This window comes from Astatotilapia calliptera, chromosome 23 (genome assembly GCF_900246225.1).
Source record: "Astatotilapia calliptera chromosome 23, fAstCal1.2, whole genome shotgun sequence".
NCBI lineage: Eukaryota > Metazoa > Chordata > Actinopteri > Cichliformes > Cichlidae > Astatotilapia > Astatotilapia calliptera.
The window spans coordinates 40,219,754-40,234,362 of NC_039323.1; the positions used below are offsets into that span (position 1 = coordinate 40,219,754).

The window sequence follows — 14,609 nt, forward strand, 5'->3', positions numbered from 1 at the left end:
TACCAAAGTGTTTTCGCGGGAAAATAAAACTATCTCTTAAGAATCTTACAGCAGCACTAAGTGTATCACTATTAAATGGCTGAATCTTGACCCACCTTCATATAATATGTGGATTGATAAAAGCAAGAGAAATTTACCAGATGGAGGAAATAAACATCTGCTCTGCGGATTCAGAGAGAATTGTTTACTGAGCGTTGGCGACCCATACATGCTTTACTGTTTCAATAATTTAGCATAGGTCTGTTTCGTTTTGTCCATTTACGGCTAAGTTTGTCACATGTTATTTAATATTACATAAAGTTTTTGTTTTGTTTTCTTTTTGTTATGTTGTTGTCTGTTTGTTTGCTTGCTTGGGTTTTGTTTTGTGCTTCCTAATTGCAGTTCTTATTTTAATCTAGATTTCTGCAAAACAGGACAAAGACTTGAAAAAGTCGTGTTTTTCCTTCCAGGAACCACATGGCTTCACTTTTAAAGGTGAAGTGTGACAGAAATGGACATATTTGAAGTCCAACACCTTTTTCCAGTCACATTATTAAAGCAGACAAACTACAAGCTCATTTTCATTCCAACAAGTCATCTTCTGACCTGGACTAACAACACTGGTCTCTATGTGCAGCTGGCTGTGAGACCAGTGCTCAGGGAGCGTCTACAAAGTGCAACACTGAAAGAACATCACACACTCATTTGCTTCCAGCACTTTCACACAAACATCTACTGTCATTATTGTCACCAAACTCTGTGGATCCTTTATTGCAAATTCAAATGGGATCAAATGGTCAGACAAAAGAGGGTTATGAGGAAATATGATGAAATGTTGTGTATTAGCAGCAACTTATTGAATCATTTTCCTCAGAAACCAAACAAAATGATTGACAAACATGTTTTACAAACTCAGTGTTGGACTTGGATCAGCAGGATAAGCTGATGTTTAAAGGCATTTGAGTCTCGCTGTATGAGAGTCCAGTTCTTACTCAATATTTATGGATGATGTTCTTTCAGTGTTACACTTTGTCGACGCTCCCTGAGCCTCACAGCCAGCTGCACATGGACCAGCTGACATTACCCAGCATTAGAGGCGGCTGTAAAAAATTCATGTTCCCATTTAAATGGTTTTAATTTGAATAAAACGATGTTGATTCATTCAATCCTGAATCGATGTTTAATATAAATGTATTTTGCCAGAATCTCAGGTTAAAGCTCACAAACTATTTCAACAAGCAGCAAACAGATAAAACAGTAAATGAGAGCAGCTAAACACACAAAGATGGAAACACAGAGCGTGGATCGTTCACTCGACGGCACGTACACGGACACGCCGTCGGGGCTGAAAGTGGACAGCTCACAGATCTTGAAGCTGCAGGTTTCATCTGTCTCCAACCAAAACTGAGTGAAGCAGCAGCAAAAGAAGATCCAAACTCTGCTTCACGTTTGATAAATATGCTCATGAATTCTCTCTGACTTTGGCAGTTCCTGCCTGCACAGCTCTCTCTCTCTCAGTGTACTCCAAGAACAGCTTCAAACATCTGTTTCTGCATCATTCACTGTTTATTAGCCACCAGTCTGCTGTTGTGTTCAGTGCTGTCGGCCTCTGACAGTAAAGCCTCATTTCTGCTGCTCAACACTGAAGAAATGTAAACTTTTCAAAATGATGACAAATTGGAAAACACCTAAACCCAGGAGATGTAACCCTTCTCTCTGGGGCGGAGGCAAGCGGACCACCTCTTTGATTAGAGCTGTGTCTCTAATCAAAGCAGAGATGGAACGATGCCACATTTTATGTCCGATATCGATATGAATCCAATATAGTCGATTTTATGATCAAACTTTTTTTTTTTTATATCTTGCTGCATTTTGTATAAATTCATACTCAAGTTTAAAAAATCTAAACACTAAAGCTGTTCTGTTATACCTGTCTGCAAAAACACACTGCAGCCAAAACATTAGACAATACTGATCTTTGTATTTAAACTTTTATCAGAACTTTAAATCTAAGTATTTAAAGTAATATTCAAAAGTCATTTAAATCAGTCTGATGCAGACTTCAAAAACTCTTTGGTTGTGACTAAAAGAAGTGCAACATCAGCACCAAATAATGTTTCTATTGAACAACTAACACAAACAGGTTGTAGAATGGAGCCTTTTATACTCACAGCTGAACAGAAACAACATCCAGAGTGGAAAACAGTGCAAATAACTGCAAACAGGCTTCATGACACTCATGTTTGATCAGATTCACTCCCTGCTCTCACACACCAACTCCAGACCTGCATTCATCTTTTCCCTCTGAGCCCCCCAAACATACAAACCCTGAGCCACCACCATTGCCCTTTCACTGACTGCCCCACTCCACCATTTGACTCTTAGAACTGAAGACGCTTCTCTCATAAGAGGTGAAACATCTTCAAGGAAACTTGAAGAAGTCCAGACGCTTTTCTTTCCAAGCTTCTTAGACTATGATGACCTGGATGTCTGAGAACCTTCACAGACTGATTTTACAAGAACAACTTGTGTCAAAAATCCCTGGCAGTGCCTCTCTGTCACACACACAAATCACTACAGTTACAAATTTAATAACTTAAAAAGTAAAAAGACCACTTTTGAGCCGTGTCTTTTTGGCCATAACAAATACCAAAAGAACCGGAATTTAATAACATTAAAACCAAACAATAAATGAGCAAAGTAGTGCATGATAAATATAGATGACAAATACAAAGTGCAATATAGAAACACTGGGTAGAAAGAAATGAACAATTAAAAAGGAGGATAACAGATGTGAGCAGTAGTTAAACAGTAGAAATAAATATATAATAAACAAACAAAAATAGATAATAAATGAAAGCCAGGTCTGAAAGGTGAGTTTGGCTTTAAAAGCATGAAAACACACTGCTGTCTTCAGGAAGGCTGCTCCAGTAACAGAAAGTCATCTACATGTGGGTTTAGTTCTGACTTTAGGGACAAGTAAAAAAATAAAATAAAATAAAAACATCTGTCCAGACAACCTGACAGTCAAAAATATAAACTCAGGAACTTAAAAGGAAAATTGTGCTGACTTTGAACGTCCACATCAAGATAAACTTACAGATTTAAGAGTCAAAAAGTGTCAAAACGTCTGTATCCTTACCTGAGAGTTTCAAGTTTACAGTCAGGACTCTTTAGTCCAACACACAGCAAATCCAATTCTGAATCCTGCAGGTAGTTCCAGCTCAGGTCCAGCTCTCTCAGATGATTGGATGGGGAGCTGAGAATTTCAGACAAAGCTTCAAAGCTTCTTTTTGAGAGTGCACAACGACTCAGCCTGAGGAAGAATAACAATGGAGACATATTCTTTTATTCATCTAGCATTATTAAACATATTTGTTCATAGATTCACTTACAGCACTTTCTTGGATGCTTTGACCACTGGCAGCAGCTTCAACAATGCCTTCTCTGAACGGGAGTATTTCTCCAGGTCGAACTCATCCAGATCTGATGACAGTAAGATGAAGACCAGAGCCGACCACTGAGCAGGAGACAGTTCATCTGTGGAGAGACGTCCTGATCTCAGGGACTGTTGGATCTCCTCCACTAGAGAACGATCATCCAGTTCATTCAGACAGTGGAACAGGTTGATGCTTTTCTCTGCAGACAGTTTCCCACTGAGCTTCTTCTTGATGTAGTGAACTGTTTCCTGATTGGTCTGTGAGCTACTTCCTGTCTGTGTCAGCATGCATAGGAGATCCTGATTGGTCTGCAGTGAAAGACCCAGGAGGAAGCGGAGGAACAAGTCCAGGTGTCCATTTGGACTCTCTAAGGCTTTGTCCACAGCACTCTGGTAGAAGTCTTTTACAGTAAGTGTTTTCTGGAAGATTTTAAAGAGAGGAGATTGTTTCTTAAGCAGGTTGACTCCAGAGTTGATGAAGGTCAGATAGACATGAAGAGCAGCAAAGAACTCCTGAATGCTCAGATGGACGAAACAGTAAACAACGTTGTTGAACATGTGGCACTCATCAGCTTTAAAGATCTGTGTGAACACTCCTGAGTACACTGAGGCTGCTCTGATATCGATGCCACACTCTGTCAGGTCTGATTCATAGAAGATCAGGTTTCCTTTCTGCAGCTGATCAAAGGCCAGTTTTCCCAGAGACTCAATGATCTTCCTGCATGACTCTGTCTCAGCTCCTCCATCATACTTGATGTCCTTCGTTTTTAGGTGAAATAGCACAAGGCGTAGGTAGAGCTCTGTGAGAGTCTTAGGCAGATCTTTGCTCTCTTTGTTCTTCATGACAAATTCCAGAACTGTAGCAGTGATCCAGCAGAAGACTGGGATGTGGCACATGATGTGGAGGCTTCGTGATGTCTTGATGTGGGAGATGATGCTGCTGGCCTGCTCCGAATCTCCGAATCTCTTCCTGAAGTACTCCTCCTTCTGTGGGTCAGTGAACCCTCTGACCTCTGTCACCATGTCAACAATGTCACGAAGGATCTGATTGGCTGCTGCAGGTCGTGTGGTTATCCAGAGGCGAGCAGAGGGAAGCAGTTCCCCCCTGATGAGGTTTATCAGCAGCACATCCACTGAGGTGGACTTTCTAGGGTCAGTCAGGATTGTAGTTTTGTGGAAGTCCAGAGGAGGTCGACACTCATCCAGACCATCAAAGATGAACACAACCTGGAAGTCTTCAAAGATGTAGATTCCTGCTTCTTTGGTTTCAGTAAAGAAGTGATGAACAAGTTCCACCAAGCTGAACTTTTCCTCTTTCAGCAGATTCAGCTCTCTGAAAGTGAATGGAAACATGAACTGGATGTCCTGGTTGACTTTGCCTTCAGCCCAGTCCAGAGTGAACTTCTGTGTTAGGACTGTTTTCCCAATGCCAGCCACTCCCATTGTCAGCACTGTTCTGATTGGTTTATCTCTTCCAGGTGGGAGTTTAAAGATGTCTTCTTGTCTGATGGTTGTTTCTGGTCTGTCTGGTTTCCTGGATGCTGTTTCAATCTGTCTGACCTCATGTTCATCATTGACCTCTGCAGTCCCTCCCCCTGTGATATAGAGCTCTGTGTAGATCTGACTCAGGAGGGTCGGGTTTTCTGTTGTAGAAATCCCCTCGAGCACACACTGGAACTTCTGCTTCAGGTCTGACTTGAGTTTGAGCTGACACTCAGTGAGAATCTCTGCATGAATAAACAGCAAATGACACAAATGAGAAAACTGCATTCTGGTTACTGTGGTTATGTGTTCAGTTCACTGGACTCTTGGTGTCATGATCCGAGTGAGTCTGAGTAACTTTCCACAGCATCAGCTCTCCTCCCCTGGGTGGAGCCCTCCTCACTCCTCCCTGCTCCTCACCTGTTGCCAATTACTCCGGCAGTATCTATGAGCAGCACTCACAATGAACCTTCTCCAGATTGTCTGCTTAGCACAGTCAGTTCTCTGCCTCACATTTTGTCTTGTGCTCCTCAGCTTGTTTCGCGTAACCCTCTTTTCCTGTTCCCTAGTCGGCACCTGGATACATCTTCCAACTCTCGCCATAAGTCATGCCTCAGGATTCTGGCCTGCCACTGCTGGGAAAACTCCCTCTTGCAAACTGCCATCCTCACCTGCCTGCCTCCCTGTGCACCCACATCTCACTCTGTACCCAGATTTAATTCATCTCCTCCTCCAGCTGATCTCCACCTGCAGCCACGTAACACCTCTTAGTTTTTAAATCTTGGACTCATTCACTACACTGTGGACCACTCTGATTATTATCTCCTTTGTTCCAGTGATCCTGGATAGTTTCTATTCGCCCGATTCTGCCCCTGTTGTTCCTTTGACCTGCCTCAGCTTATGTTCTGGCCTCAGCTCTGCACTTCTCATAATACCTCGCTTGCTGTTGAATTTAGCCGTGATTCAGCTTTCTCCGTCAAGAAATCTAGTAAAATACATTTCTGTTAAAAGTCACTCAGCCTCCGTTTTTTGGTTCTGTGCTTGACTCCATTCCTTTTCATGAGCCATTGAGCCCTGACACTTGGGTTATAACTGAGGGCAGGTTTTATAGAGACACATTTGATTTAATTGTGTTTATTTATACAGCACCAAATCAATACTAGCAACATTTCACATATTACATAAACAACAATATGGAGCCAGTAATGAATAAATATGTAGAATAAATGAAAGAATTTCAAGTATAGAAGTTTTTTTTATTAATTCCTCCAAATAACAACAACAGTCACCCCAATGTGCTTTATATTGTAAGATAAAGAACCTACAATAATACAACAGAAAAAACCCCAACTATCTTTTTGGGTCCTGAAAACTGAAGGCTCTGCCTCCCATTCTACTTTTAAATACTCTGTGAACAACAAGTAGGCCTGCAGAGCGAGAGCGAAGTGCTCTAATAGGGGGATATGGTACTACAAGGTCATTAAGATAAGATGGGGCCTGATTATTTAAGACCTTGTATGTGAGGAGCAGGATTTTGAATTCAATTCTGGATTTAACAGGAAGTCGATACAGGAGAAATCTGCTCTCTCTTTCTAGTCCCTGTCAGGACTCTTGCTGCAGCATTTTGGATTAACTGAAGCCTTTTCAGCGAGTTTTTAGGACTTGCTGATAATAATGAATTACAGTCATCCAGCCTTGACGTAATAAATGCATAAACTTGTCACGGCTGGGGCAGCAGTCGTGCGGTGGAGTTAAATGAGGACCCAAGTTGCAGACAGTGGTGGAGATGCGAGTGAGGTTTTATTTACAGTGAACAAACCAAGGTGAGGGCAGAACTAAACATAAACCTAAACTGGAAAAACTACAGTGGCTTGCAAAAGTATTCGGCCCCCTTGAACTTTTCCACATTTTGTCACATTACAGCCACAAACATGAATCAATGTTAGTGGAATTCCAGGTGAAAGACCAACACAAAGTGGTGCACACGTGAGAAGTGGAACGAAAATCATACATCATTCCAAACATTTTGTACAAATAAATAACTGCAAAGTGGGGTGTGTGTAATTATTCAGCCCCCTGAGTCAATACTTTGTAGAACCAGCTTTTGCTGCAGTTACAGCTGCCAGTCTTTTAGGGTCTGTCTCTACCAGCTTTGCACATCTACAGACTGAAATCTTTGCCCATTCTTCTTTGCAAAACAGCTCCAGCTCAGGCAGATTAGATGGGCAGCGTTTGTGAACAGCAGTTTTCAGATCTTGCCACAGATTCTGGATTGGATTTAGATCTGGACTTTGACTGGGCCGTTCTAACACATGGACATGTTTTATTTTAAACCATTCCATTGTTGCCCTGGCTTTATGTTTAGGGTCGTTGTCCTGCTGGAAGGTGAACCTCCGCCCCAGTCTCAAGACTTTTGCAGACTCCAAGAGGTTTTCTTCCTAGATTGCCCTGTATTTGGCTCCATCCATCTTCCCATCAACTCTGACCAGCTTCCCTGTCCCTGCTGAAGAGAAGCACCCCCAGAGCATGATGCTGCCACCACCATATTTGACAGTGGGGATGGTGTGTTCAGAGTCATGTGCAGTGTTAGTTTTCCACCACACATAGCGTTTTGCATTTTGAACAATAAGTTCCATTTTGGTCTCATCTGACCAGAGCACCTTCTTCCACATGTTTGCTGTGTCCCCCACATGGCTTGTGGCAAACTGCAAACGGGACTTCTTATGGTTTTCTGTTAACAATGGCTTTCTTCTTGCCACTCTTCCATAAAGGCCAACTTTGTGCAGTGCACGACTAATAATTCCCCCACCTGAGCTGTAGATCTCTGCAGCTCGTCCAGAGTCACCATGGGCCTCTTGGCTGCATTTCGGATCAGCACTCTCCTTGTTCGGCCTTGTTCGATTACACACAGGTGCACTCTATTTAGTCATTAGCACTCATCAGGCAACGTCTATGTGCAACTGACTGCACTCAAACCAAAGGGGGCTGAATAATTACGCACACCCCACTTTGCAGTTATTTATTTGTAAAAAATGTTTGGAGTCATGTATGATTCTCGTTCCACTTCTCACGTGTGCACCACTTTGTGTTGGTCTTTCACCTGGAATTCAAATAAAACTGATTCATGTTTGTGGCTGTAATGTGACAAAATGTGGGAAAGTTCAAGGGGACCGAATACTTTTGCAAGCCACTGTGAAAGACAAACCTGAAAACATAAGGACAGCGGGGAATACACAGAGATGACACAAAGAAGGCTGGATAGAGAGACGAGTAGTAACACTGATTAACACAGTAATGCAGACGACACAACGAGGAACACAGGCAGACACATACTATAAATACACACAAGGTAATGAGGGAATGACACACAGGAGGGGAGCACAGCTGATCCTAATTCACAAGACGAGACACAAACCTTCAAAGTAAAACAGGAAACAGACTGTTTTACAACACAAACTCGGGGACACGAACAGAACACAGAGGAAAGACACAGGTAGAGATCAACCTAAGAACTAATACAAAATCAGAATTAACACAAAGTACACAAGGTGATACCAAAAATGAAACAAAACGCTGAACGACCCAGGACCATGACAGAACTAGTTTTTCAGCGTCACTCTGAGACAGGATATTTCTAACTTTAGAGATGTTGCACAAATGGAAGAAAGCAGTCTTGCATATTTGTTTAATATGTGCATTGAAGGACATGTCCTGGTCAAAAATGACTCCAAGGTTCCTCACAGCGTTACTGGAGGCCAAGGTAATGCCATCCAGAGTAAGAATCTGCTTAGATACCATATTTCTAAGATTTTCAGGGCCGAGTACAATAACCTCAGTTTGATCTGAATTAAGAAGCAGAAAGTTAGCGGCCATCCAGGTCTTTATGTCTTTAAGACGTTCCTGCAGTTTAACTAATTGGTGTGTGTTATCTGACTTCATGGACAGATGGAGCTGGGTATCATCAGCATAGCAGTGTAAATGTATGCTATGTCTTCTAATGATACTGCCTAAGGGAAGCTTGGTAACGGGAGCGTTGCCAGCAGAAGGCTGAAGTGGAATCTCCAAGAAAGCTGCAGAAGAAAAAGCATGAGCTGAAATGGTGGATTTCAGTCAAATAAGGAGAACTGTGGCTTTCCTCCAACCTTTGACCAATCACCTTAGTGTCCTGTTTATCAACCATAATAAAAAGCATTTACTGTGTGGGCATTTTTTTGTTTGGGTCTCCAAACAGCAGAAAGAAATGGCAGCCATTTTTTTAACTTTACCTTCAACTGGTAAATAGATTTAAGAAAAGCACTTTGATCATATTTGTGACGTGTCCCAAACTGTTGTTGTCGCCTCATTTATGTTGATAAAACAGCTCTAAAACCAATCTGACAATATAAATCTGTAAAATGGGCAGAAAACCTGCTGCTGGTCCCATTTTAATCAAACCAACCCAAAGAGCAGATATTCATGTGTACACAGGAGGTTATTTGTGCAGATGCATAAAACACAAACTGTTGGCTTTCTGCAGTCTCTCACTCCTGAAAGTGTTGGCAAGTGTTTTGGATTTATTATTTATATGGATTTTAATGGCACCTGTGTAATGTTAACTAAGGTTTTTATTGTTTATGTATTTTTTGTTTAGTCATTCCCTGACTTACCTGTGGGTTCTGGGATGGTTTTATTTAAATTCTCCAACAGATCATTCTTGTTTATCCTCCCCAAAAGATTTTTAGCAACTTGAAAAGTGTTGATAGAGTAGGTATCAAACATCAGATCCACTATGTTCGTCCTCTCTGCATTCTCCAGTTTACTCACTGGGATTGCTGGTAAACCTTCTACAGACCCGTTCTTCAGATGCCACTTAAATTTTTCAAAGTCATCACGTCCCAAATCCTCCAAAGTCCCCAGAAGGATTTCTTTAGGTGTCGTCATCTTTTACCCTGTAAGGACCCGATAAACAAAGACTGTAACAACAGCTGGAGAGGTAATTGTCTGATTTATCATAATTTAACTTGATTCTAACAGCAGTTCATCACAATAAATTTCTTAGGCTCAGAATGCAACAAAATTGCACATGAAGAAGCACATAGAGAAGTATCCAAGTAACACTTTGCTACAATATAAAACAAACTATTATAAATAAAGAAAATATATACACTAAATATATACACTACCCGTCAAACGTTTTAGAACAGCCCAATTTTTCCAGTGTTTTTGTCACGGTTTGCGAGCCGTGTGTAAATTATTAAAGGACCCTTTATGCAGGCAGCTCAGATGCAAGTGAGTTTATTCATCACATGGTGATACAAACAGAAATGGCGAAGGTGAGCATGGAAACTAAGCAAAAACCTAAACTGGGAAAACTAACAGTACACGAATATGAAGAATTACACGAAGGGAAGACGAAAACACGGAACACAAGGGGTGGAAGCAAAGCACCACAACACATCACTATATAGTAGTGATGGGTCCAGCAACACTGATGCACCGACGCTTGTATCAAGCTCACAGAGCGAAACCTGTATCGGTGCGTGTGTCGCTTTAAGAAAAAGTCACGTGATCGATACAGCTGCTGTATCGCTCATTACCAACGCGCTAAACTGTGTTTAAAAGGTACCGCATCTGCATCTGTCAATGGGATGAGTCGCCACCAAAAAAACCCCCAAAAAACCAAAATTACTCTCGCAAAGATAAAAAAAAAAAAAAAAAAAACATCTCTCCATAACAAGATTGAGCTTGAAAGAAAAAAAAATGTTTCTGCTGTGTGGGATCATTTTGATCTTTTAACTGCAAATAAGGGAATAGTTTGTCTGTCTTTGTTTCAGTGTAATCTATCAGAATAGGAAAAACAGCAATGTGACTTGCAGTGTAAATTATTTATTTTCTATTCTGCTGAGCTTTGTTACACAATCAAAAGCACCTCCTCAGTGTTCAGGCATTACAGAACCAAACATGAAAATGAGGAGACAAACACACCGAGAATGAACACAGGTCGGCCTATATTGACACTGAACTGCTTTATCATCATTTTTTAATTAACATGCGTTTTATTATTTTGAAATCAAGCACCTAGGAAGTCTGTTCTGGACCATGCAGTCCTGAGTTTTATTATAACGGACTGCCAACCCCTTAGTATTGTGGAGAGTGTCGGAGAGAAACATTCCAAGATCAGAGGATCCTTTAACGTACTGGGGGAACAGGAAGACATCTTATCTGAACCTTTTCCACCTGGCTTTACAGTTTTTGTGTACCCCAGCTTCATCTGTGCCTCTGAATTTTCCAAAGCTGGGGAAATGCACCTTAGAACACACATGCATCAACACTACAATGAGCGGGCGGAGGGAGGTTTTGGAGTCTTCTCACACCCCCGTTCTCTGCGACAGGCACGTGCAGAGGGGGGGGGGCTAGAGGGGCTTGAGTACCCGCCCCTTTCCTGATGGGTGCCTAAGGTGCCCTTTTGTTGAGGCAACTTTTTAAAAAAAAAAAGTATTATTTTTTTTTAATGTGTGCGTGCGTGCGGAGTCCTGTCTGTGCCCCTCAACAATAATATTTAACTATTAATCACAGTTTTGCTAAATAAAAGGATCTGGCTTGCATCAGTCACATGATCACATTTAACCAATGATCGCCCTCGACGGCAGAACGCGCTAGTTACGAGCCGGGAACGAGCTCACAAAGAGCACGTGCATTTTTTGCGGTCCGGAGCTGTAAGAGAAACACAAGTTAACTCAGAGACACAGACTGATGCGACAAACCCAGTAAGTAGGTGCACAGCGTACACTGTAGTGTGTAGCACACAGGAGTATTAGCTTATTACGTACACATTGGTAAGTTGTCTTGTGGCAATTTGACGAACTGAAACAAATGAGCGTGCTGTGTGTGCAACAGCGTGACAAACATTACCTGTCCTTTTATTAACTGCACATGTAGTGCTGGTCATAGCTGCTGGCTACCTGTGTAAGGCTGTCATGGGTCTGTAGCTCTGTCACCGTTTTAGGGAACATATTTAGTTTTAAAGTAAGTTACAGAGCATTTCCTGCCTTTCTGGGGTGATTATATTTCACTAAAAAACGATCTAATATACATGTCCACATAATTATGCATTATTATAATTATAATATATTAAAAAACACACTGTATTTTAAAGAACATACATTAAGATGCAGATTATATTAGATTTATATTTTAAATAAGACAAAATTTGGATTTTACAGCAGTAAAATGATTGTATCTCTATACATGTAATAAGCTTTGCCCTGCACAGAGTGGATAGTGAAACAAATGGAATCATCATAAATACATTATTTCATATTTATTACTTCCCCCTCCTCATTGATTTATTATTGTAGCTCTAGTAATAAATAATAATGTAAGGATTCTGGATCAGCACCATGATGCCCATAGTATATACAGTATTCTGAAGAAGGTCTAAAATGTCAGTGTGTTGCACCAAAATATTTAAGTAATTATCAGTTTTAGTTCTTAGAGTGTACCTCAAAGCACACTGTGTTCTGTTGATCTTATGTGCTGCACAATAATGTTTAATATTTAGTATTTACTGTTATATTACTATATATCATTGTGATGTTGTTTATTGTATTGCTCTCGTTTTCTTCTGCTTGTTTTCTTTTTTCTTTCTCAACAGGTGATCCAGGTGATTGATGTATGTGTGTGTGTGTATATATATATATATATATATATATTTTTTTTTTTTTTGTCTGCTTATTTAGTTGGTTTTTGTTTTTTTGCCCTTTATCCCTGTCCCAGGACACAGCTGGGAGTGATTGACAAGATGAGACAGAGGAAACGCAAACTAAACACACTGACATGAGACACGGACCTTCACCACAAAGCAGTAAATACATAGACTGAGGCTACGTCCACACGTACACGGGTATTTTTGAGAACGGAGATTTTCCGTTTTTGTTTTCAAAAATAATCCCGTCCACACGTAAAGGCAGAAATGAAGGAAAACACTGCTAGGAACATGCCAAAGCAACAGGTGGAGATATATTCCTAACCGTGCAGAAATGCTGGCCAATCAGAAGTCTAGAAGCCTCGGTGGGAAAAAGTAAACAAAGCTGGGGCATAGAAGGAGAACCAAGTCGTATGTGTGGAGGGACAGTAACTGTGTGTATATGTAATCATTTAAACACTGCAGAAAGTACAATTAACACTAATAGTATAATAATAGTACCTGAATTGTACGGAGCCCCTCTGATGACATGGTCCAAAAATAAATAAATTGTGGCCACAAAATACCCTCGAAATACTATTTTCGAGAGCACGAAATGGGTATAACGTGGCAACGAATTACGCATTTGTGGCAACATCATATTGATACAATTCCTGGACAGCTGCGTAGAGACACAAGCATGAGAGTAGGCTAAACCTATACACCGTGGACAGAGACGGTATGAGTGAGTTTTATTTTAGGCTGGGAATGAGCTACAATGCATTTTGAAAAGCCTGCAATGCAAGGAACCATTATTACGGAGAGACATTTAAACAGGATACTGAGAGCCCAGTTGCTTTACAGGACCTGGACGCCGGGATAGATTTTATTGTCAACCAACTGCAAGGGCCTGGGAAGGATCACGGTTATTGGTCAAGTGTTTCGTGCCCACAAATTAGCATTTCGTGCGCACGAAGTAGTATTTTGTGGCCACAATTGATTTATTTTTTGGACCATGTCATCAGAGGGGCTCCGAAGAATTGGGATACAGCCTCTGAGATAGAAAGTGTGCGACCGTGAACTCGACTCTCTTTATGACACATACACACACAGACACACACACAGACACTTGTTTTCAGATTTTAGTGAGGACACCAAAAAGCCTCAAAAATATCCTCAAACTCGTGAGGACGGCCATTTTGTGGGACTCTATTAGCCCACATAGTAGCATACCAACTCTTTGTCCTCACAAACATGTCTAAACAGGTACACACACACACACAGACACACACACAAACAGGTTTGTCAGGTTCCTCGGCTCGTTCTCTGCGTTCAGTCCATTGAAGGTGATTATTGAGCCAATCACAGCTACAGAGCTCACTGTGACTCTTCTTCTCTCTACAGTCACACAAACAAACACACTCAGAGACTCTGACAGCAAAACTACAACAATGTGGTGTTAACACTCACCCTGCCTCAGCTCCACCGTCCTCCTGCTGCTCTGACGGAGGCTCAGCTGTTTCTCTTCCTGTTCCCACCTGCTCGGGTGGCTCCTCCCCTCTGCAGTTACAGGAAATCAGGTGTGTGTGTCTCTTGTTGAGACTGGTTCTTCCTGCTCTCTATCATCACATTGGGTGTTTCCAAATTCAGGGAGAGGATGCTTCGAATGCCACATTTGTAGGAAATTGTATCACATGGACGCGACGAAGGCTGTTCAAATTTGAAGTCTTCCAAATGCGTCCTTCATTTCCCTGAATTTGAAGGATGGGTCAGGTGTGTCCTTTGTGGCCCAACATATCCCAGGATTCATTGCGGGCCATACAGGAGATATTTTTCTGATAATGATAGTGATCGAAGTGGGAGTTAATGCAGGAGACGAACACTTTCAAATGTAAGTATATGAAAATCTGGTGGTGCAAAAGTTTTTATAGCGGGTGTGTTGTTAGGCTCTGGGCATCTGCATAGACATGTTCTTTTTTTGAGAATGTGAGGACAAACTTGAAAGAGAGACACTGTGAGAGTGGACACATCCACACTGCTGCTGCA

At 41.4% G+C, this 14,609-nt stretch overlaps 1 protein-coding gene across 2 annotated transcripts in view; it reads right to left on the minus strand.

Annotated features, from left to right (window-relative positions):
* Positions 1-2,778: 2,778 nt before the first annotated feature.
* The window catches only part of LOC113015770 (NLR family CARD domain-containing protein 3-like), a 45,529-nt gene continuing 33,698 nt past the window's right edge, over positions 2,779-14,609 (minus strand). The window contains exons 1-5 of one of the 2 annotated variants that reach the window (XM_026158026.1): positions 14,034-14,311; positions 9,547-9,828; positions 3,375-5,145; positions 3,122-3,295; positions 2,779-2,946 (exon numbers count right to left, since the gene is read on the minus strand). In XM_026158026.1, the coding sequence (XP_026013811.1) occupies positions 2,937-2,946; positions 3,122-3,295; positions 3,375-5,145; positions 9,547-9,820 (2,229 nt within the window). In that variant the 5' untranslated portion in view covers positions 9,821-9,828; positions 14,034-14,311 and the 3' untranslated portion in view covers positions 2,779-2,936. Of the gene's footprint in view, positions 2,947-3,121; positions 3,296-3,374; positions 5,146-9,546; positions 9,829-14,033; positions 14,312-14,609 lie in introns of those variants that run through there. The other variant, XM_026158027.1, reaches the window with a different exon arrangement.